Source organism: Phragmites australis, chromosome 14 (genome assembly GCF_958298935.1).
Source record: "Phragmites australis chromosome 14, lpPhrAust1.1, whole genome shotgun sequence".
Taxonomy (NCBI): domain Eukaryota; kingdom Viridiplantae; phylum Streptophyta; class Magnoliopsida; order Poales; family Poaceae; genus Phragmites; species Phragmites australis.
In genome coordinates this window covers 1768244-1791590 of record NC_084934.1, presented here as the reverse complement: position 1 = coordinate 1791590, position 23347 = coordinate 1768244, and the positions used below count along the sequence as shown (strand labels likewise).

The 23347-nt window shown below is 45.1% G+C and overlaps 4 protein-coding genes across 8 annotated transcripts; 3 read left to right on the top strand and 1 right to left on the bottom strand.

Annotated features, from left to right (window-relative positions):
- The first annotated feature begins 866 nt into the window (after positions 1 to 866).
- LOC133891664 (BTB/POZ domain-containing protein At3g50780-like) lies at positions 867 to 5714 on the top strand. 2 transcript variants are annotated; one of them, XM_062332398.1, is made up of 3 exons: positions 867 to 1283; positions 2037 to 2776; positions 4432 to 5714. In XM_062332398.1, the coding sequence occupies exons 2-3, from the start codon at positions 2141 to 2143 to the stop codon at positions 5377 to 5379; spliced, it is 1584 nt and encodes a 527-aa protein (XP_062188382.1). In that variant the 5' UTR covers positions 867 to 1283; positions 2037 to 2140; the 3' UTR covers positions 5380 to 5714. The 2 variants fall into 2 exon arrangements, with proteins under 2 accessions (XP_062188382.1, XP_062188381.1); XM_062332397.1 differs by having other exon boundaries at positions 867 to 1385.
- A 5298-nt stretch (positions 5715 to 11012) lies between these two features.
- Positions 11013 to 16756, top strand: LOC133890029 (uncharacterized). Of its 3 annotated transcripts, none has more exons than XM_062330471.1 (13): positions 11013 to 11080; positions 11966 to 12720; positions 12865 to 12958; positions 13052 to 13121; positions 13219 to 13308; positions 13515 to 13631; positions 13721 to 14176; positions 14445 to 14851; positions 14952 to 15051; positions 15164 to 15223; positions 15329 to 15415; positions 15559 to 15696; positions 16108 to 16756. In XM_062330471.1, the coding sequence occupies exons 3-13, from the start codon at positions 12867 to 12869 to the stop codon at positions 16426 to 16428; spliced, it is 1938 nt and encodes a 645-aa protein (XP_062186455.1). In that variant the 5' UTR covers positions 11013 to 11080; positions 11966 to 12720; positions 12865 to 12866; the 3' UTR covers positions 16429 to 16756. The 3 variants fall into 3 exon arrangements, with proteins under 3 accessions (XP_062186455.1, XP_062186453.1, XP_062186454.1); XM_062330469.1 differs by having other exon boundaries at positions 12845 to 12958; positions 16108 to 16755; XM_062330470.1 differs by having other exon boundaries at positions 12829 to 12958; positions 16108 to 16755.
- Positions 16757 to 17589: 833 nt separating this feature from the next.
- On the top strand, positions 17590 to 19933 carry LOC133891102 (plastid division protein PDV2-like). Of its 2 annotated transcripts, none has more exons than XM_062331806.1 (2): positions 17590 to 17965; positions 19012 to 19933. In XM_062331806.1, the coding sequence occupies exons 1-2, from the start codon at positions 17720 to 17722 to the stop codon at positions 19666 to 19668; spliced, it is 903 nt and encodes a 300-aa protein (XP_062187790.1). In that variant the 5' UTR covers positions 17590 to 17719; the 3' UTR covers positions 19669 to 19933. The 2 variants fall into 2 exon arrangements, with proteins under 2 accessions (XP_062187790.1, XP_062187791.1); XM_062331807.1 differs by having other exon boundaries at positions 17886 to 18018.
- Positions 19934 to 21939: 2006 nt separating this feature from the next.
- LOC133891220 (uncharacterized) lies at positions 21940 to 23034 on the bottom strand. Its single transcript, XM_062331935.1, has one exon. The coding sequence runs from the start codon at positions 22917 to 22919 to the stop codon at positions 22353 to 22355; it is 567 nt and encodes a 188-aa protein (XP_062187919.1). The 5' UTR covers positions 22920 to 23034; the 3' UTR covers positions 21940 to 22352.
- Between the last annotated feature and the right edge of the window lie 313 nt (positions 23035 to 23347).

The window sequence follows — 23347 nt, the reverse complement described above, 5'->3', positions numbered from 1 at the left end:
ACCGACGACCATATACACGTCCAAGGGCACCAGACCGTGCAAGTACTATCTGACCCCCAACGCCTCAATTTTAGCAAATTTTTTGACCCCGTAGATCGATTCAAGATTCAAATAGAAGTGCTCTAACAAGATAGATTCACATTCACTCAATCGCATGTGCTCGTTGCAAGTCATGCAACAATAGGGTGAAACAGCCAAAGGAGAAAAACAAAATGTTACCTTGAAAACCGAATGGCATTACAAAGATGGCAAACAAGTACCTACAATTCCATTGTTTTTCTCTTCTCCGAATCTGGAGAAATTTTGGATTATTTGGTATCCGTTTCAGTTTCCGGTTGCTGATGTTTGGTAGTTGACCCGGGGACCGATATTGTTGCCCAGAGCTTCCAAAGAAGTTTAAAAATCAACTCAAGTTAAGCTCCAACAATGTGATACGTTTTTTGTTTTTGAAATAGAGAGTTTTATTAACTTTTATCGTTAGATCAAACTAATATAAACGCATAAAAATTTATTCTTAATCTCTGTATTATTAAGATGCACATAGCCACTGTCTAAGGAACCATATGTATTATTTTCAAGTTAAGAATTCTGTATACAGAAATCATTATGAATTCTTTTTTTTCGAATGGAAATCATTATGAATTGTGATATCTGAAAAAAAAAAGAATTCTACCTCCCGGCAGCAGTCAAGCCCTCCAGATTCGAGAAACCAAACCCTGCTGCGTTGCACGCAGATCACAGTAACACCGTGCTGTCAGTGGCCGGCAGAAATCTCGCTCTCACATGTGGGCTCCGCGCGTCAGCACGGTAAACTTGGACCTGATGGTAGAGAAGGTTGCAGTAAAGTACTAGTAGTAAAACGAAAGCCTTTGCGAGGATCGGGCAGCGGCGTGGCCGGAGACAGGCGAATCCTAGTTAGCCCAGGACAGACAAACGACGTAGCAGACGCTTGAGGCATCTCAAGTTACTCCGAGCCCAATCAAAGGAGCAAAACGCCGACAGGCTACAGTCGCGTTAGATTTGAGCTCTGGTACGCTGCACCGGGGCAATCAGTAGTAGCTGCCGGTACACACGACACACCGGGGTGAAAACTCACTGCCAGTGAGGCGAGGAGGGAGGAAAGAAACAAGCAGAGAGAGGAAACCGAAAGCTTAAAAAAGAGGAATTCTTGAGGGGGAGGAGGGCGCCATGATGGCAGGTGTGGTGTGCTAGCGGGCTAAAGGGAGGAGTGGAGGACACTACTGATTAGTGATGGGCAAAAGGGGATGGAGATGGATTGATAGGTAGCCTTTTTGCTCTTAACCTTTCTTGCATCCTGTCTTCGCTAACTCTGGGTCTGGGAGGAGACGATTGGTAGACTGTGATTGAGCTGGGATGCGAGTGAGGTAATTCTACTCGATATTGATGCTTGTTGTCTTTGTTTATGTGATGTTTTTGCTAGTTCTTCAGTTCGTATGACTCTGGGAGTTAGGGATTTTAGGGTGGTTTTGGTTCAGTTTTTGCCTCATTTGATGAAAGGTTTGACATTTGTATGTAATAGGAGCTGGAGAGTGAGGGAGTATGTGTGTTATTCTTGTTCCCTCTCTTGTTTACCTTTTGGTGGTTTTCTCGGTCCTCCCGCTTCAAATTTGTTGGCTTCAATGTGGTAGAACTGCTCTTCAGTCCGCACCATGGCTGGTGATTCGTCGAAGAGAGTGCTAGGAAAGCTCAAAATTGATTCTTGTAGAATGTAGTACTATTTTGGTCCCAAGGTAGGGGTTTTGTTTTGAATGTGCAGATGAGTCTCTGCTCAATTTTAGGCACGAGCTGAGGTTTCATGCTCATTGCTCAGGCTCTATTTCATGGGAAGGAGATGAGAATCAGATGAAACTACTCATATTTATTTTTACTAGTCTTACCGGGGGACAAAAAGAAGAACAAAGAAGCCGTAAACGTGCCATGTTTTCTTGTTTGTTACTTAGAAATCTTTGACTACATATCCTAAATCAGTGATTGGTGTGAAATCTGAAATAAACAGTTCGATTCTTGTGTTTCAGGTGTGCACAAAAGCGCCGTTCACAAATCACAACTAAACTTCAGAAGGTCAAAAGTCGTCTCAGTTTGCCTTCTCTGAAGATACAGGCTTGTTCATAAGATAACCATGGAAGAATTCAAGATTGGAAGGCTGGATGGTCAGCCGACAAAGATCAGAAACGTCCCCATTGCGGTCACCCCGGAAGGATTCTGGTGCTGCCCATCACAGGCCGCTCTCCACAAGACAACAAAGAACCCAAACCAGCAGGGCAGACCTAGAGGTGGAGCATCCCCTGCTGTGTCAAAGGCCTCCTGGGTTCAGAGGACGCCAACCATTTCTTCGGAGAAGAGGGCACATTCTACTCCTACCAGGTCTAGAACCAATTCAGATGAACAAGTATGCCCCCCTGCAGATGCTTCTGCTGCCCCTGATCTACCAAAGGTAGCACCGGCACCCGAGAAGCGACCAAAGCAACATAAGATCTCCGTCGGATTTGGGCAGCTTGGCACAAGTGATCTGAAGGTTGTGCTGTATGGCAAGGAAGGGGTTGCTGTGAAGATGATTGTTCACAAGAACATCCTTGCTGAAAGTAGTACTTTTTTCGCCGATAGGCTCTCCAGGCAATCTCCAGTGTCGTGCATTGAGGTATCAGATTGTGAGGATGTGGAGATTTATGTTGAGACTGTTGGGTTGATGTACTGCAAGGATGTCAAGCTGAGGCTGATCAAGCAAAATGTTCCACGAGTTCTTCGAATCTTGAAGGTTTCTCCTGTGACATTTACTTGATTTGCCAATTTCTTCATATGCTATATAAATTGTCTCGATGCATATTCCAATTTAAATTATTCAAAAATGTTGAAAAATATATGAACTGTGGTAGATCAAAACTAGTGCTAATTTAGACTGACTAGGAGTATTTGAACTGCAGACTAATTTATATTGGAATTGTATAGGTTTTTATCAAAAACACCTGACTCCTGCAGAAAAATAATTAGCATTTTCTTGAAGGAAAAAATAAGGGCATTGTTTTCTTTTACTTGAAAAAAAGTATTTAGCATTAGGTAATACTTTGTTGGAACCGAGCCCTAGGATCGCTATTACTCTCTCGCCGGACGGAGGTTGAAGACGATGAACAGTAGACACACAGGTTTGGCGACGAACGCCGCGACCGCCGAACGGCCTGTATCTTGGCTGTTTTTTTTGAACTCCAAAGACTCGAACAACTGACACACAAGGATTACATAGCCATTTAAAAGCCCCTCGGCGACGCAGCGCCCACGCAACGCACTTCTGCGAACACGGTGCGCACGTACGCACTCCCCTGACGACCCGGCCTTCTCTGCACTCTGAGCCACAAAACTCCTCCGCGAGAACCGGTCTTTAGCTTCGCTCACAAGCCAAGTTGCGCTCCCCTCCGCTACTGACGCCACGGCCAACGGCTTGACCATCCCTGCAACTGCAACTCCTGCAGAACTACCAGCACGCGCCGCACGCCATGCTGGACTCGACTCCGGATGCAAACGCGAGCACGCACACGCGCGCCATCCGGCTGAACCTACTACGACACCTAGAACGCGGCCACACCGCCGTCCTGGCCTGACACTGACTCAGACACTGGGCGCGAACACGAGCACCAACTCGTGCCCCCAAACAAGCATGACGCACACACGCCATGACCGAACACACACGACGTGGTTTATTTCTAACATACTTCTGTTGTCAGTTAGGCACTATTTTGATAATTTAGTTTTGTTTATTCTGCGACTGTCCATATGATTATATAGCAGCTTATTTTTTAACCTTTGGGTACATTGAGCATTTTGTGGATATTATCTGGGTGTGTCAACTAAAAAGTATATTTGTTTTAAAAAATTGTATTTGTTTTACAAATGTTGAACTTTAGGTGTGATTCCAAACCACCAAAAGTAATGTCCCTTGTGCCAACTGAAAATTTACTAATTCACGCATCTTTATAGTGGAACTGGATTCTTGCAAAAATGTGAATTCTGATTAGATGCAGCTGATTCTATCTCGACGCCCATTTTGTGCTATTGCATTTAGCACCTCTTCTCATCTGTAGCCATATTCTTATGATGCAATCACTTTTGATAGAATCTGACAAACATTGCATATCCTACAACTTATCGATATATCATCTAGCAAATTTGTCAATTGATAGTTGGTCAGTGTCAATTTAGGTAGGCAGGTCAATCTCAATTTAGGTAGGCTGGTCAATCTCTTTAGCAGTTAAACAAGTCTCTTTAGCAATCTGGAGCATGACTATCTGAGACTCGCCTATGTCTCTTTACTATGTGGCTGATTAGGAATAATTAACTGGATTTTTGTAAAGTAAGTTTGACTCCTTAATTTACTTATTCTTTTGTTTGTAGTGTATGAATTTTTGTAATTTGTTACAGGTCGCAGAATCAATAGGCTTCCGTGCATGCATCATGTCATGCTTAGATTACCTGGAAGCAGTTCCTTGGGTTGGCGACGAGGAAGAAAATGTCGTGTCATCCATACGACAACTGCACGATGAGAATCATAGGGTTAACCCCTTACTGAAAAGAGTGACATCTGAACTAAAAAATCCGCCAAACGACACGCTTGCACATATCATTGAATTGGTGCTAAAGAGCAGTGAGGACAGAGGACGCCGCGAGATGAAATCTTTGGTCCTGAAGCTCTTGAAGGAGAACAGTATCTGCACCAATGCTTCAGCAGACTCCTGTGTCATGACCTTGTACAGTTCTTGCCGGGATTGCCTGGAATCCTTACTGACTTTGTTTCACCAAGCCTCTGATCCGGAATTTGCTGAACAATCTTCGGACCACAAGGAATTGGTCTTCCGAAAGATCACTTTGGAGGCAGATAACCTACTATGGTTAGCTGAGATATTATCAGACAGGAACGCAGCCGATGAGTTGACAGTCATCTGGGCCAGCCAAGCCGAGCTGGCCAAACTTCACAGCAAGATACCGGTCATGCACCGGCACCTCATGAGCTGCGTCACCGCAAGGCTCTTCGTCGCCATTGCGAAAGGCGAGGCTCTGCCATCGAAGGGGACGAAGCGGCTTCTGCTGGACGTCTGGCTGCATCCTCTCATGGACGACTACAACTGGCTGCAGCACGGCTGCAGGTGGTTTGACAGGAAGGTGGTCGAGGACGGGATCGGGCAGACCATCCTGACGCTGCCATTGGAGGACCAGCAGGCGGTGCTGCTCGCATGGCTGGGCAGGTTCTTGAAGGTCGGGGACAGGTGCCCGAACCTTCAGAGGGCGTTCGAGGTGTGGTGGAGGAGGACCTTCGTCAGGCCTTACACTGAGCAGCAGGGGAGCTCGTCGTCCCGATCAGGGCGACACTGATCATCGAACGTTGCTAATAAATGTAGTGTGTGAAGTTGGTTGCAACTTACAAGGTAGCAAGTACTTAGTGATAATGATTTTCGACAAGGTTGTAAGAGACTTTACTTAGGAGATGTTGGAGAAGAGAGAAGTTTTGGGTGTTGCTTTCTAACTGAGGGTGTGTGTCACTGTGTTGGTTGTGCTTGTGCTGTAATGCTTTGAGATATAAAAAAACTCTCTGAATTCTTGGCACAGAAATCATCCTTCTGCGATTTACTACTTGTGAGTGAACAGAATTCAGGAGTAACAGTTGTAGTTTGTGGGTTATGACAAAGGATTTTGCTGAGGTGCACGTATGCGTTTTCCAAAGATTTGGATGAACAGATTGAAATGTCTCAATGGCTCGTAGCTATAGGCCTACTCACTTTTGCAAGCAAGAACAGGTGCAGCAACAAGTTTGTAGTTGCAAACCGTCCTCTGATAATAACTGAACCGTCCATTGCCATGTCCCAACAGCCTAAAGAACAGGTACTACAGCTACACTACTGGAGTAGCTTGTACCATCCAGTGCCCATCAATGACGATCACATCTGTGTCACCATGGTAGCTTGACATGCCTGAGATTGGATGGATACAAATACTACACTGTATCTGTCTGCGTGCATGGTACAGCTACTGCTACTGCAGCGAACTGGGACCAGTGGCCGTAGGTGAGCACTCGCTGTCTGAATCTTTTTGAATTGCATTGACATGTCTGAATCTTTTGTGCTACTGTGCAAGCCATCAGAGGCTCCCTTGTACCCAGATTCACATTCAAGTCTGCTGCGATTCTGCATGCGTCCAGGAGGTTGGTGAGGGTGAAATGAACGCAATGAATTGCTACCATGCAGGGATGAGGGATCTCTCTGCTTCCTCCAGGAGAAGGCATGGGCAAGCCGTGCATGCAGGTCTGGAAGAGACACCATCCACAGGATGCCACATCTGCTGTTTCGTCAGGCTACATGCAAGTCAGTGTCTCAGTGAATAGATGTAGGTTCAGTAAATACTTGTGAAATGTTTTTGAAAGTTGAGCTCAGATAGGACTGAAATGTGGAGCCTGAAACTGTATTTTTGCACGCATGGCTAGAACAGTGCTAAGATGTTTCAGCTGGGCAGGCAATTGGTGTAGGTAGTACACTGAGTAGTGAGTACTGTGTGTAGTCTGAAAGTGAATGGTATGCTGTTTGTCACCAGTAGCATAGCCATCTTCCTTTCTACTTTACATTGTTCTTTGAAGTTTTGCCGAATGCTTTGGGTCATTCGTAGTTATGTCCTGTACCACCATGTTTGTCAACATTTTGGTGAGCAGGAAAAGCAAAGCAGTGGTGAGTGAAGGGGCCCTTGCTTAGTACTTGCACAGCCCAATCCAAGCACTTCAGAAAGAAATGGGGGAAAGAAACGGCGATGAGCAGTGTCACGCCCCTGTCTTTTGATTCTTCAAGTCGTTACCTCACCGACCATACTGAAACTTGCAACAAAACTGGCGACGACAAGCAAAGCAAAGCGTCCAGAGTCATGGCCGGTGACCAAAGGATGCAGATGCTATCGAGCTGTACGTACCGATCAACTTATCTAAAAGCGTAAGCTGATAAAAAAAAATGAACAATTCACTTATACTTCAACACTCTATAACCTCAAATATAAAAATAGGAGTCTGGTACAACTTTTATTTAATTATGCCTGTTAGTACTCGAACTTAAGACCTCTGACTTAATACCATATTGAGTTGCATACCCTGATCAATTTACCTAAAAACCTAAGCTGATGAAGAAAGTTGTCCAATTCCCTTATACTATAACACTTTCTCTCACGTGGAGGCTTTCTCAGGCATCAGACGTGGAAATAAGAGTCGGCTGTAATTTTTATTTAATTACGCCCACCAAGATTTAAACTCGAGCTCTAAGACAAAAGCCTAAGCTGATGTGAAAGATGAATAATTTACTTACACTTCAACAGATGTCCAGTTGTTCCCCACCAGAATTTTGGTCAGGTTCTCCTTCCATTGATTTTGTAGTTCATTTTGTCAAAAAAACTAGGTCAATCTTTGGGTGGTCAATTTTGTGACCAAATTTTCGCAAGGTTTGGTAACGCAATTTTGCGGTAGACCAGACAATTGAATTGCAACTAATTGGGGCCCGACACAATATATAGGGTTCACTATCTGATGCAGGAATGCAGGATTAAGAAATTTTGTATGGTTGAAATTGAGCGCAAACACAAGTTTCATGCACAAACTAGTTCAATCACCTTAAAAAAAGTTAGGTTCCTCACAAAAATAGAAAAGAAAGAAGATAGGTGGTTATTACTAAAAGGTGACAAATTTATTTTATATTTTCAATGAAATTGCCCAAAAATTTTTAAACGGACCTATATGAGAGCTGCCTACCGTATTAATAAGGAGAAAAGCTAGATGGACTGACTTGCTTGATTAATTAAAAAAAACTGAGCAAAAACTACAAATATAATGGGCAAACTACCTAGCTACACTAGACCAAGAGCATCACAGAGCACAAGACCGCGGTCGCCCATTTTAAAAGCTAGAGTTAGGTTTTCACCCAAAGAACCTCCCGGAGTAGGTAGGAAACACCATAACACCGCCTCCAAGAAGGAAACGATACCTGAGGACATCGCTAGTGCCGACATTGACAGAAAGCCGAATAGTGATTTCGCCCGGAGCTCCCACACCTACCAAGGTTGAAGGGGGGTAAACGTGGCCATGCAACTAGCTCATCGCAGCCTTGACGATGCGCTACCAACGACATAGTCGTCAACCCCTCGCCAAGGAGCCATCGTCAAGCCACAGAGTTCTTTGCAGGTCAGATATGGAAAAAGACAGATTTGACAAGGAGAGGAACCCGTAATACACAGGAGAGTCCCGGATGTGGGCAAGTCCCGAGGAGAAGAGGACCGGAGAGCCAGTGCCACACCGCGTCGCACACAGAACCATCACCAAGCCGTCAAGCTACTAGCGAGCCAGATCGGAGGGAAGAGAACCAACTGGCAAGGGGGGAGCTGAAGCGGTCGAAAGAAACCAGAAGGGCGACGAGCACCGCTCAAGCCCGATCAGCGACGCCATTGCCGCCAAGCAAACGAACGCCAGCCCCAAGCCATTAATTTCACATATAATTAAAATCCACTCTCTCCCATGTTTAACACAGGCACAATCGGTACCAAATCATGCACCACCCTATCCATTAATTGAACTTTTTGAAGTGCCGTATGCAATTATGCAATCCTCTCCTGCTAATGGAGTATTATTGTACGCAGTGTGTCTCATCTTTTGGTGAAAAGATGATTGGAAAAACTGGCCTTTTTTCCTCACATTGTTTCTTCCTTTTGCCTTCTTTTTTGGGTGCAAAATTTTCGTTCCAGCCTGCCGTGTGTGTTGAAGCCCCTTTTCTTTGCCTCCCTTTAGTTTGTTGATCCCCTTTTGGCTTTTGTTGCATGGCCTTTCGTTTTGATCTTTTCCCCCTTCGTGTTCTTTGATGTCTCTGCGTGTGTGCACCCAAAAAAAAAAGACAAAGTTTAGGCGCACGTATCATTGACCTTTTTTGCTTTTACGTGCATGCATGCATGCACACTGAGGCTCACGATTCCCGGTGAAATGTGTTTGTTTAGCTCGTTTGGTTTAGACCTACTTGCTCACTCTCAAAATAGATATAGATAATATTTTAGTCTCTTCTACAATATTTAAAATATACGATGTTCTATAATTTTGAGGTAACTTTAGTAAGTTTTTTAATCTTACTTCTTTATTAAATAATTTTCTTTCCAATACAAGTCTCATTTCATATGCAATAAATATTATTAAAAAAAGAGTAAGATGTATATTTTATCTTTCATTTTATACTTATGCTCAACTCTAAAACGTTATTTATTTTGAGACAGAGGGAGTACTAAATAGGTATTGTATTGCTGTTGTTGTGTTAGTAATTGAGATGCTTTCAAGCTCCTTTGTATGGTTTATTTGAAGAAAGAAAAAAATGAGTGCGTAAATTAGGATGTAAGGTATCAGTATTACTAAAACTTTGTATTCTCTTTTTTAAAAAATTAAGTATGTAAAGCATTTCGCATTAGTGGATAATTCACTTTGTTATATTGAGCCCGTCCACAACAACTGCCACTGCAAAGTGGCAGGAAAGTGTTTTTAAAAAAAAAAATGGGTAGGAAAGCTAGTACAAAAAACCTGTCATTTTCATTTGTCGGTAGAAAAAAAATTAGACTGGTAATTAAGTAGATGTTATTAGGTACCATATTTTTTTAGTTGAACTAGCTTACAACTTGCTTAGATGGAATCAATGTGGACTTTTTTTGTTGAACGACTACTGTAGGGCAAAAGCCCTACAGTGGGGAGCTTTATTAAGAAAAACATTGCCAAAAGAATAAAACTGTACGGAGACAAAAAAGGAGATAAGAGGAAAAAACGTCTATACAAACGTGCTAAGCCAATCAGTGTGGACTTCGGTAGAAGACATTGGATTCTCCTGTCTTTTGACATTGCAATAAACAAGAAGAAAATGGCGTAATGACCTAGGAGGAGACCTTGGAGAGAATAAACATTGTACACTTGGACGTTGGCACATTTGGATATGATCAAGGAGGAGTTAAGTAGCATATCAGTTCTTGAACATTAAATGTTGCTACACAAGAGGAGAGCTAGCTGGTCTTTCAGTCCTGTAAAAAACAACACCCTGTAAAAAACAACACCATCTCAAACTTCCATTTGGCAAGATGTCAAATGAATTGTTCTTATGTTAGACACTGAAATCAAGTTAATATTCTAGATCAGTCTCCTGCAAAAATGTTTATGATTGGTGATCATCTGATTTAACCACAAGTTTAAGAATTGGATCATATTAAATCTCTTTCAGTTCAGATATGAATTAGCCTCAGATCTGAGAAGATCCATGTGAGATTTGCAGTGGTGGAAATTTTATAATTGCTCAGATTCCAAGCCTCATCAGTCTGCGAGTATGTCCGGCTGTCTTGTTGTCTGTCAATCTTGTTGCCTTCCTGTGTTGTTGATCGATGTTGGCAAATAAATAAATTTCGCATCATCTTATGATCATTAGGACAATTCAAGGACACCGGTGCTAATAGACATAACCGGTAACATGAATTCTGACTCGAGCTTTTGGGCCTATTCTGTCGATTTGATCCTATCTAATTTATTTAATACCTGTTGCAATATTTCAAATTGGAAAACCATGTGAACTAGATATCCCTCAGGAAGTTAGAGATGATAGAGTTTAACAGGATACAACATAGATCATGTGAATTTTAATTTTTGATGAACCTTTTTTTCGACGAACATTTTTTTTTATGAACATGCATGGGTAACAAATGGAGTGATATGACAAATTAAACCATAGCCATATACAGTCAGATATGTTGAATCAGACTTGATAACTTTAAACCTAATTTACCTAAACCTAGCTCTTTTTGTTCTGTTCTCCTCTGTTGCCTCATCACTTTTCTCTAAGCCCATGCCTCAAATGCAAAGAGGCCCACACCTCACCCAAATGAGACATGCAGATGCAACATTCCACAACAAGACTTATTCTGGTGACAAGCAAGAAGCTCCCTTAGGGCAGAGGACAAGTACTTAGGGCAGAGGACAAGTAGACTACAGGCCTGTAGGAGTGCTCAGTCCAAAACAAGAGGAAGCACCCAACAGAGCAAGGTATGATTTCCTTGGGGCACAGCCACAGCCTCCTTTTATCCCCATTTTCTCCACTTTTGAGGCCACCCCTGCACCTTTCCCTTCCATTCTTACCTCAAGAAGGTTTGAACATTCTTAGGGCAAAACATGGTTTTGTCTCTAATGACTTGTTGATCTCTTAGTGTAGGGTCTATCAATTCCATGTTTTTTGGAGAGGACGGTAAGAGAATTGCCGAGATATATTAGGAGAGAAACCTAGAGCTTACAGGAAAAAGGTACACAGAAGGGCAACCGATTTCATGTTGTGGAATCTTTTTTTCCCCTCACAGTTGTAGAGGGAGGCTTTACCAATAAGCTGCTATTGGAGTAGGATCTTTGGGATACATGCTTTAAAAAGGAAAAAAGAGAATGGGGATATACTGACCATATAATAGTACATACTTTGTTAGTACTACTTTTGAATCAAATACTAAAATTCCATAAAATTAATAGGTAGCGCAGCAAACTTTTTTAAAGGAGAATAATAATGCAGCGCACGAGTGTAGTTTGCTACTTCCAAACTTCATATGAAGATAATTGAGCTAATGAGCGAAATACAGAGGTATATATGCTACTGGCCAGTCAAAGATCCTATCATTGTGAGTTGCTGTAAATGATGTACTAGAATATCTCTTGCATTCATATTCTTCACTTGTCCACCAATGCCACAAATATTTCCATCTGAATGAGTTCTTGCTGTCAAATCTGGAAAACTAGCCAGCAGTTAAACTGTTTACCAGGATAAGCACCGACATGGTTTAGAACTTTAGATTTTGTACGTTAATTAATACTTCTGGCTTATGTTTTTCATAGTTGGATGTGCCCATTATAGTGATGCTTTACTATTCTGTGGTTGAAATCTTGCAGATAGTTTGGCAGGGTAGAGGCCAACTCTAACGTTTGCGTTGGCATTTGGCAGGAAACCTTGGCTCTATTAGGAGGAGACAATGATTTTGCATTAATCTATTGCTGTAATCCCTTACCTGTCTAAGACTTACAGTACCTGAAATCATTATTATATCTATGTCAGTGTAGAGATAGATAGCTAGAGAGAGGGGGCAAAACCGACACACAAATAACCATGCAGGTTTAAAAAGTTGCAACTTTTCCTAGTTTTCCATTCCATAGCTGTCACTGTGAATCAAGATTCAAGGACTAGAGCCAAACAGGAATATTTTTCTCTGACCTTGGCCAAAAGGTGCCGTAGTAGGTAATGCAATATCTTCTACTGCTCACAACAAGGAAAGAAACAAGGCAAAAGCTGTCTGACGTGGCAAATTTTTTTTGTGAGGTGTCATGGTCAATGCCTTTTTGCAGTCAGTGGTGGCTCCTGCTGTTGTGTGTGTGTGATAAATTGGGAGGTTTCTGCAGTTAAAAGAGTCCTTTCCTTTACCCTTGCAAATATCCACTTAGTTGGGTCTTTGACCTGAAGAGAAGTTGGTGGTGGTGGTAGATGGGACATTGTGTATGTACAGGGCAAGCCTTGTTGGAGGCTACTGTGGCTTCTGCCTTCTGAAGGCACCATTCTGCTCGCTTGCATCATTGGAAGCTCTCTCTCTCTCTCTCATATTTTGTTTTCTGCTTGAGCCATCAGTTCTGAGCGGCGAGCGCCAGCAAATTGTGTGAGTTCTTTTGGTTTTATGTTCTGCAAGTTTATTTCTTTATCTCTGCACAGGCTTAGTTTCTTGCTTTCAGTTGTTGATTGGTTTGGTTTTCCATGTCCCTTTCAGTTCTTGATTGGTTCAGACAAGGTGTCTGAAGAGCAGGAATGGAGGCACTGGAGAAGAAAGGAGGGCGCGCACCCTTTCCTAACGCAGTCAAGCCCTCCAATTCTACGGCAAGTCACAAGCTTTCTAAGAGGTTGGATGCATGATCTTGCTTCTGCAGATTTCTTCGGTTTTGTTATCTCTTTGCAATGTTCATGGGAAAATTTTGTTGTTTGTGTAATGGCAGTGATTTTGAGGACCAAGATGCTAAGGGTGCACCGCGTTCTTCGCAGAAAGCATCTAGCCAACCTAAGTTGGTAACTTCTTTACTTTCCTTGTACTTATATGTTTTTCATATGGAACCGGTTTCTGAAAATCTGAGCAATTTCTGTGGTTTACTTGTTTTTCTTCTAGCAAGGTAGAAACCCAAACCCTCATCTGAAAAGTGAAGCCAAGAAGGGAATTCCGCCCAGGAGTGAGGCACAAAACTCCCTGAAAAAAGAGGCAAGGATTTGAAATTTTCTGCTGTTCTTCATTGATATATTTTCTTGTACTTCTTTTTTTGTCGTTCAGTCCTTAACTCACAGAAGATTTTTTCCGAAGAATAACTCAGAAAATTTGTGCCTAAATATTACAAGGCTTGTAAATAACATGATGAATCGTCAGTTTTTTTATTTTGTTTTTGGGTCTGATGTGATGCGCACATGCAGATTCTGCAACTGGAGACGCACCTCAAGGATCAGCAGGTGGTGCGCGGCGCACTGGAGAAAGCACTGGGGCCTGACCCTGCTCCTTTCACTCTCCCAAATGAGAGCCCAGTGCTAAAGGTACCTCCTTTACCTGATCAGTTCATGTTTAATTTTCTTGTTATTCATGAATAATATGTTCATTGATCTCACAATGTTTTTTCAATCAGCCGGCTACTCAACTGATAAGGGAGGTTGCCACATTGGAGCTGGAGATCAAGCACTTGGAGCAGTACCTGCTAACACTCTACAGAAAAGCATTTGAGCAGCAGCAAGCACCCACATTGCCCTGTTCAGATGCTCACCGGGATGCGCCGAAGCTGTCGGTGAGCTCACGGTCTGCGCAGCTCGATGAAACGCCGAAGGCGAAGGCCCCTATCAGGAGAGGGGGTGATCCAATGCTCCATTACAGCTGCCCTCCACTTAGTAAGGGGAGGAATGGCGGCGCATTGGATGATTGCTCGCCGTCGACGTGCCCCAGGAGGACTATGGATTCTGATACTGTCCTCCGAAGCCAGTCTGCGCTGTCGTTCCGCGGAGTATGTTCATCCAGGATATCACCCACAGAGGACAGTCTTGCGAGGGCTCTTCGATCCTGCCATTCTCAACCTTTCTCATTCTTGGAGGTGATTGGTTAACCTGTCAGAATTTGTTGATTCTAGGAGTCCTGAAATTAGCTCAGTTTTCAGTTACAGTTAAGTCCATAACATGCTTGTAGTTTTTAGAAAAGGATATTACAGCATATTGGTCAGAGGTAACCAAAATAACCAGCAGAAACATACATTTAAATTGAATACTAATATTCAGAAGAACTTACTTTTGTTGTTATGGCAATTTAGTAGCTTGTTACTGTTACATCTATAACCTGCTATAAGATTCTGTGTTCATGAGCAGGAAGGGGAGACTTCTACATCAGGAGTGGTAAGCTTGGCTGACTATCTGGGGACTAATGTAGCTGACCACATCCCTGAAACCCCCAACAACCTTTCTGAGGAGATGGTCAGGTGCATCTCAGGGGTGTACTGCAAACTTGCTGATCCTCCTCTGGTTCGCCATCGCCCATCGTCGTCGCCGACCTCGTCGCTCTCCTCAGCGAGTGTGGTCTCCCCACAGTACCTTGGGGATACGTGGAGCCCCGACTGCAGGAGAGAAGCAACTCTGGACTCCCGGCTGATCAACCCGTTTCATGTTGAAGGTCTGAAGGAATTCAGTGGACCGTACAATACAATGGTTGAGGTTCCATCGATTTCCCGTGACCGTCGAAGGCTAAGAGAAGCTGAAGATTTGCTCCAAACTTATAAGTGAGTTGTCGTTTCTGTTTTCTACACTGAAATGGATGAAAATGCTTGGTTCTTCTGTTCGGTACTGTGACATCTGTACACCTGCACATTGGTGTTTCAGGTTGATTCTTTATCGGTTGGAGACTGTCGATCTCAGGAGGATGACGAACGAAGAGAAGCTCGCTTTCTGGATCAACATACATAATGCTTTATTGATGCATGTAATGTCCTTTCGCTTGTCAACTCTCAAACTACATTAGCGCCTACTGGCTTAACTGTTCAGTGTACTCATTTCTCTGAATGCCAACGATCACTTGGCACCAACTTCCACAGGCCTACCTGAAGTATGGCATCCCACAGAACCATCTGAAGAAGACATCACTACTTGTCAAGGTAAAGCAGAACCTCACGCTCCATCGATCATCGAAAACGTCTCGAAGAAGAGAAACAATTTCTTGAGAATCGGCAATGACTGACACGGTCGATGCTCCTCCGCAGGCTGAATGCAAGATTGCCGGGCGCACCATCAACGCAGCAGTCATCCAGGGGCTGGTTCTCGGATGCAGCACTCACTGTTCCGGACATGTACGTACGGCTAGCTAGTGCATCATTTGGTCAAAGATCGAACATGTAGTGAGGAGTACGATGCAATGTTCCTACACACATGATGAGATCGATGTGGTTTAGACAGCTAATTGAACCCCGTTTGATCCTTTTAACGCGCGCAGTGGCTGAGGACTTTGCTGCAGCCAAGGAACAAAAGCAGAGCGAGCAAAGCCGGAGGCGAGTGGCAAGCCTTTGCCGTTCATCAATCCGAGCCTCTTTTGCGCTTTGCGCTTTGTTCAGGGAGCCACTCCGATCCCGCGGTGAGAACACGTCCTCCTTTCAGCTGACAAAACACAGAGTCATCAATCCATCAAAGTGATTAGGAGTAGACAATTTGATCATTCTTGGGAGCTCTCAAACATAAACATGGAAATAATAATCATCTAATGGACTAGAAACGCAGAGATGTTTCTGAAAGTGATAAAGCTGCATCCATGTTCCACCCTGACATGAACACAATGATAAAAGAAGCATAGCGAGTATCTAATCCACCTTTGTTTTTCCTTTGGCATGGACCTGTGGAGTATGCATGTATGTACCGTGCAAGAATGTTACTGACGCTGTTCATGCACTGCACTTTGTTGTTCATCAAAGTACTCGGCACATCATTGCCACGATCTCCTTTTGCGCACTAGCTTGTGTTTCTGCATGGAATGGATGCATGCACGCAGGTTCGGGTGTACACCCCGAAGCGGTTGTCGCAGCAGCTGGAGGCGGCGCGGGAGGAGTACATCCGGGCGACGGTGGGCGTGTGGAAGGAGCACCGGGTGCTGCTGCCCAAGCTCGTGGAGGCGTACGCCAGGGACGCCAAGCTCTCGCCGGAGCGGCTCGTGGACGCGGTGCAGCGGTGCGTGCCGGAGAGCCTGCGGACGGCGGTGCAGCGGTGCCGGCGAGGGGGCAGGTCGTCCGGCAAGGTCGTCGAGTGGGTGCCGCACCGGCAGAGCTTCCGGTACCTGCTCGCCAGGGACCTCGCCTTCCCGCACCTCAGCTGATCTGAGCTGAGCACAACCTGCATTGGTTACTGCTAATTCAACAGCATTTAAGTGGAGTCGATTCAGAGATTAGTTGCTGTCGATGTGTTGATAGATTTGGTTCTAGGATGATAACATCCATGATCTGTTAGCCACGGGAATTAAATATCTTGTGTGTGTGTGCGCGCGCGCGCGTAATCCGTGCGCTGTAAAGAGATTAATTTGTAGATAGCAACACAAATGGAAAAGATGACATATTAAGGGCATGTGATTTGAGTTTATGCGGCACATCGGACAGTGATACTGCGTCGCCAGTTTACCGTGAATTACACTAGCATTATACAAACCTCTTAGCCTAAATTATGTCAGCAGCTGGAGATACCACGTTGCCATTTTACGATGAGTAAGTGTACTAAATTGTACTCCCTCCGCTTCAAAACACATGGTGTATAAATATTTGAGAAAGTCAAACTTCATAAATTTTGACCAATGATTAATTAAATTATGTGCATATTTAGTATACAAATGATGTATCAATAGATCTTAATTTCACATATCTTTTAGTAAGATATTAGTTTCGTATCAGTTGATAGTATATTATAAGAGAAATAAATTGTTAAAATATATTTTTAAAGATTTTCTCATACCCTGATATGTCTTATAAAAAGAAATAGAGGAGTAGCATCCGAGAAAGTAATATCCTATTTGGCAGAGCTTGATCTCCCAGTTCTACGTTAGATCTTGTATTCGTAGGGTAAAATAAAGTTATTTAAATATATATTATTAGACTAAAATAAAAATAAATGATTCATCTAAATATTCTCAATATATCCACATCTTCGACTTCATAAATTTTTGAAGCTAAAAAATAAAAATATCTAGCTCCAAAAAATTTTAAAGTTGAAGAACTACCAAACAAAGTTTAAATGTACTACTCGTATACCATTTTTTTAAAAGAAAAAGAGGGAGAGAAGAAGGAAATAAAAAGATGGTAACATCCTTATAGACCTCCGTGCAAAAGAGAGTCCAACCCACCTCAATTTTCGTGCATGGCCCAGCCCGTGTCCTAAACAAGGTTGACAAGCCCAAGCCCAAGCCCAGTCGGGGGCCCAAAAAATCACGAGCCCGCCGGAGGACAGCAGATCTGACGGCTGAGATCTCGCGAGGCCCCACCGGCTCCGGATACGCCTCGGCGTCTCCACAGCCACCAACACGGCAGCAGCCGAGCCACGCGCACCCAGACGACGCCGGAGCTGACCACGGTGGTCGCTGCTGCTGGTCTGGGGTTTTCATCAATCCCGCGGCGGCGGTCATGGAGGGGGAGGAGATAGGCCTCGTCCTCGCCCGCGCCTCCGACCTCCGCTCCAGGATATCCGCCTGCGCTGCCGCGGCCCGGCCGCCGTCTCTGCAGCGCGGCGCCGACGAGGCGGTGCAGCGGTTTGGCGCGGCGGAGGAGGAAGAAGGAGCTGAGGGGGAGGAGGAGGAGGAGGAGGTGGAGAGCCTGGTCGGCATCAGCGACGCGCTCGAGTCGCTCGAGCGGCAGCTCGCCGCCCTACAGGTGTTTGGATTCATCAGTCCTTGCTTTGTACTACGACGGACACGGTTTATATGGTAATTTGTGGTTGATTTGGTAGTGCCTTCTTTTTTGTTTGGAAACAAATCTTTTTTGCTTCTGGATTAGGGGTAAAGAAACAAATCTAAGCTTCCATAGCACAATGCCACAGAGACAGGAAAAGATTTATCTTGTTCAGTTAAACATTTTGATTGCCTGATGGCTGAGTCCGATTTTTCCCTCATTGTTGGCTTGTGGAGGGCTAGTAGGACTAGAAATAGGGCACTGCCTGTTGCAGAGATGTAGTGGCGGGTGAACAAGGATAAGTGGATACCAAATATAGGTGCAGGGCATTAGTGACTAACTGTATATGATGTACAAAGTTAACAAGTAGTCTTTGTTAGCTCATGGGAGGTTCCAGTGCATTCCAATTTGCATGAGCTGATATTTTTGGTAAGGAATTTGCCTGCCGTTAGCGGAGAAGGGTGGTGCTACTATGAGATGCAGACAGCTGAAGACATCGCGAACTCCTGATTGTAATCAAATTGTGAAATTCAGCTGTGTTTTTCTCAGTCTTGCTAGTTGGATCCCTTGAATCGTTCTCTTTCACAAACAAGATTCTTTTAGATGATCACATTTTGACAGAAAGAGGGCATGAAAAATGTCACACTTTTGACAGCAATATGATTCTTTTAGAAAAAAAGGTATAAAAAATGTAGCGTGCCTTTGATTACTATAGTTACTTGTTAGTCAATTGTTTATTTGCAATTTAGAACAGATCTCATCGTGCTTTGATATATGCTCCTTATCTTACCAAGCGAGAGTTTCTTTTGCGCACCTCACACCAGCAAGTTACTTGCTGTGTGGGTTTATTATGACCATAAGTTCTTGTGTTATCATTAACTGCTTCCAGAAGAGTTTACCATATGCTGTCTACTATTCCATCACATTAAATTGATAGTGCTGTGGCTGTTTTTAGGATTAGCATGTACATTCTTAGCTATTTCTTTTTCGCAAATTAAATTCGTTAACGCCTTAAATGTCACTGCCAGGACCTACAACACCAACAAAGATATGAACGGGAAACCATCTTGAGCCAGATCGACCGTAGTCGGGGATTCCTACTTAACAAGCTCAAGGAACACAAGGGACAGGACTGTGAGGTAATCCATGAGGCTGCTGCTTTTGCTGGTGAAAAGGTTGAGCATGATGATGGTCTCATCCTACCTCCTTACTCAAACCATGTCACCAATTCGTTTGTGCTCGACGATCTGTATGCTCTAAACTACGTGTCCAAGTCTAAGCGCATGCACAATGGACTGGACTCTGATGGCATGACCCAAGATGAAGCAAGAACGATCGGGCTGGAGAACAGAAATACTAGCACCTCAAACCGCAGTTTGCGAGGAGGAATCGGATCCTTCATTGGATGGATGGCTAAAACGGCAGTCATGGTAGTAGGCGCTGTATCTATCATGAAGGCTGCTGGCTACGAGCCCGTGGTAGGGAGAAACAGCATCAAGTTGGACATCGCAGGGCTGTTCCGTAAAAAGGTACCCGGTGGAGAAGAGCAGACTATTCTCCGATGCCCTCCTGGTAAGGTGATGGTGCTCGAGGATGGCAGGGCTCACTGTGTCGTGAAGGAGAGAGTTGAGATACCTTTCGACACCAACCTGGCCTCCCCAAACGCAAGCTATGGTTTAGGTTGAAATCGGCTGATGTGAATATTAGGATCTAGCTCGTCCCTGAGGGGAGTTCTGTAGGAATCGTGAGAGTTTTGTAAAATGTCCTGCCTTTATTTTCGGAATTTGGTGCTGAACATGCTCGTGGAGATGTTCAAGCTATGTATCATGCCCATGTTAAAATCACCCCTTTCTTGTTCATTTTACCGCTACGGTGAACTCTTTCTTTGGCTGCACTGCCCCTCTACTGCCACTATTTTATCTCGGTGATTTCACTTGCACATTTTGTTCACTATGTTGTGTCCTGTACTCTGTTTGTGCTCTGCTATGTAACACGATCTAAGGACTTGAATTTGCTGCTTGTTACATGTTACAAATGGTACCTCTATGTTAACATCTGAAGGCAGGCATTGGTTTCGCAGAAGAGAAGTGCCGGCCTGCAGCTGCTGAGTTAGGATCTGAATCCAGCGCAGTGCAGGCTGCCTGCCTGCTGGAACAAGAGACAAGTCACCAGATGCTGATGTTGACGAAGCGAAGACGAGGCTGCCGAGGAATTTCGTTGCCGTCCGCTTCTTGCTAGCTAGGCTCGCTCGCTGTGTGAACCATGTGCACCAAGGCAGTAGCAACCGCGTCCGATCGACCAGACCGAGTTGCTTGGAACAGTGAGGCACGATAGCTATGGACTGAAGAACAGTTGTAATTTGCCTTCCCCTCCTGAGGGCTTCTTAGAAGCCTAGATGCAGGAAGCCAGCAACAGCTTATGCTTTCTTGGAATCCATCAAAATTTCCGGTGCTCGTCTCCAGACGATAACTTCACTCGGTGGCAGTGAGGAATCTACAGCTTCTGTTGGATAAGCTGGATAGGTATAGCCACAGGTTCTTATGGGGGCGATGACGGTTTTGCCGGAATCCTGTAAACGGCTGGTGTTATTAGATAGGGAAGAGTGTTCATAGCCATGTTTTGGGATGTAAGTTTTGGTTGAATCTCAAGCAAATATTGTATCTCTGGTGTTATCCGTGATTACATGTGTATTGTTTCGATAGATCAATCGTTGCTTCCGCTTGTAGCTAAATTTACTAACAGCTTCTGCGCCGAAAAAATGCTTTTATTTCCTTGTGTCAACAACAAGTGCCCTGCTCTGCCTGCATTGGAATTTGGAAGGCAGGTTCGCTACGCGTCTTCCTCCCAGCTGCAGCTACCATGGCTGGATCGACAAGCTAGGGATGGGATGGATGGAGCGCGCGCGTGGTCTGTTCGCCGCACCCTACACCCGTAGCCGCCGGCCCGGGGTTCGCACGGGCGGACGGGTCCCTTTTTGCCGCTCCAGCTGACCTCTTGGTCACTTGCACAAGCTGCGAAGCTAGCGGCATCGCTTTTCCTTCACTGCCACCACACTAGCTAGCTGGGACTGGACTGCTCTAGCTAGTCTACGGCTGCAACGACAAGAAACAACAATGGCGTGCAGGGGCGAGTCCACACGTGAGCCCAAGTGCACGAAGCAACGGTCGCCATGAACTGCCTTGCAGCTAGGAGCGATCGAGCGAGCTCTGCTTTGGAGCTTGGAGACCATTTGTAATCTACACTATACTAGCAGACGGCTCATCGGAACGGGACAGGGCTCTGCTGCGGCGACTGAGTGCACTGTGTCCAGCTCCAGCACGAAACCACACACGTCCTGCTCAGCCCAAACCTGCAGAGAATTACTCCATCTGTCATGCAGCGAGTAGCAGTTATCAGATCACTCGCAAATTCCTAGTTCCGTGTACCCTCAGAAAGACCAGAAAACTGACAGATCCCTTCGTGTCGTCATGCATGTATCGTCTCGAACCATCCATCGGTTAGCTAGTAACCCCTTTTCTTTCAATTGTCCTCTAAAAAATGTGGCCAGGCAAATCGCAGCTCAATTATACAGCTCCCTCCAATTATAAATACTTACATTTTGAATAATATCTAATCAAACTTTTAAAATTTTAAGCATTCATAACTTTAAAAAATTTTGTTTGGAAACATAGAAATTATATATGTAGATTTGTCATAAAAAATATTTTTATAATCTCATATTTTTTTAGAATCTATATATATGTTATAAAAAAAATATTTGTCAAATATATGTATTAGAGACCGTGTTATATTTAAAATGTCATGTATTTTTTATTGGAGAGACCAGTACATTTGTAATCCATTCATTTTGAAAATAATTAAAAGAGAAAATGCATGTACGGTCTTTCCGCAGCTGGAACGAATATATACTTCTACACGCGTGCCGCAGTGTCAGAGTAGTGGTCTGCACGCATGCATTCTGCAGAGTCAACGCGATTTCAAGTTTCGAGATTTCTGACGAATTTTAGCACAGAGACGTGGACAAATGTTTGCGCAAAAAGAAGTAGAGCCGGAGAATTTCTATTCACACTTCCTTGTTTCGTTCATCTGCAACTAATGAAGCACTCAGTTTCCAACACCATCTCAGCCAAAATCCCTACGAATTACGAATGCTAATAGTTGTTTCCACACCAGCTGCATCCCAAGCGATGCTCCATCACTCCCTGCCAAACCACCACCGTCCGGTCCCCTTTGATCCGATTGATTCCAGATTGCTCGAGGAATTTCAGCTTGGCGATCCAATTTGGGATCAGAAATCGGCTGCCATGTGTGAGCACTCATGTATGTTTGGAGTTCATCCCGCGATCGAGTCTTTGTCCCGTTCCGGCGGCTACTCGGTCATGTCGCATTCGGGAATCGCCGTGAGATCTGAAGCGAACCGCTGGAGCGGCCTCCTCGGGTGGGCCGCCGGCCGCCTCTTCCCGACGGACGGCGCAGCAAAGGTCTCCTCCTGCTGCTGCTCCTCCGGCGGCGGAAAGAAGACGAGTGGCGCTACGGCGCCGCGCCTCCGCCGCCCGGTCCCGGAACCGCCGCCGCCGGCGGCGGCCTTCACCAGTGCGGCGGAGGCCTTGACGGCGAGCGCTGCGACCTCCTCGCGTCGGAGGCCGCGGTGACGGGCCTCGGCGGGGAGCACGAAGTAGATCTGCCCCGCGCGGAGCTCCTCGGCGCCGCCCACGGCCGCCACGGGGCCCTCGAACCCCATGGTGTCCGCGTCGCACAGGAACCATCCCTTCTCCCCGGCCGCCGCCGCCGCGGAAGAGGAGTCCTCGAGCACCCGCCCCGCCGTAGCGGGGCGCGGGTACTCCCGCAGCTCTCCCGTGGGCAGCAGCACCAGCGCCGTTACCTTTGGTGCCGCCTCCTCGCTCACCGCATCGCCGCTAGACAAGCAGAGCCCCATCGTCGTTCGTGTTTGACGTCTGCTCGAGAGGAATTTGTTCGGTTTGGTTTTGAGTTTGCGTTGCCGCCGCCGCCGCCGCCGTGATGTTGGAAGAGGAAGAGGAAGAGGAAGAGGGGTGATGAGATGAGATGGCGATGGAGGTGGCTGAGCGGCTCATTTATAGGCGGGGTGGTGAGGGTTTGTCGCGTAGTGGAGCTGGCTTGGAGAGGGGAGCATGACAGGCTGGCGTGTCGCTGGGGCCAGGCAAGCGGCCGCCAGCTTACCTGCGTGGATTAATTCGGTGATTTTTTCCCTTCCTTGTATTACTCTTACCGTTTTACTGCTCTCTATCTACTGCGTCTACGTGGTGCTGTATCGTAAGGAATCGGCAGTGTACAAATCGGCAGGCGGCGCCAAAGATACCTATCGAGGTCAATAAACTACTCGCG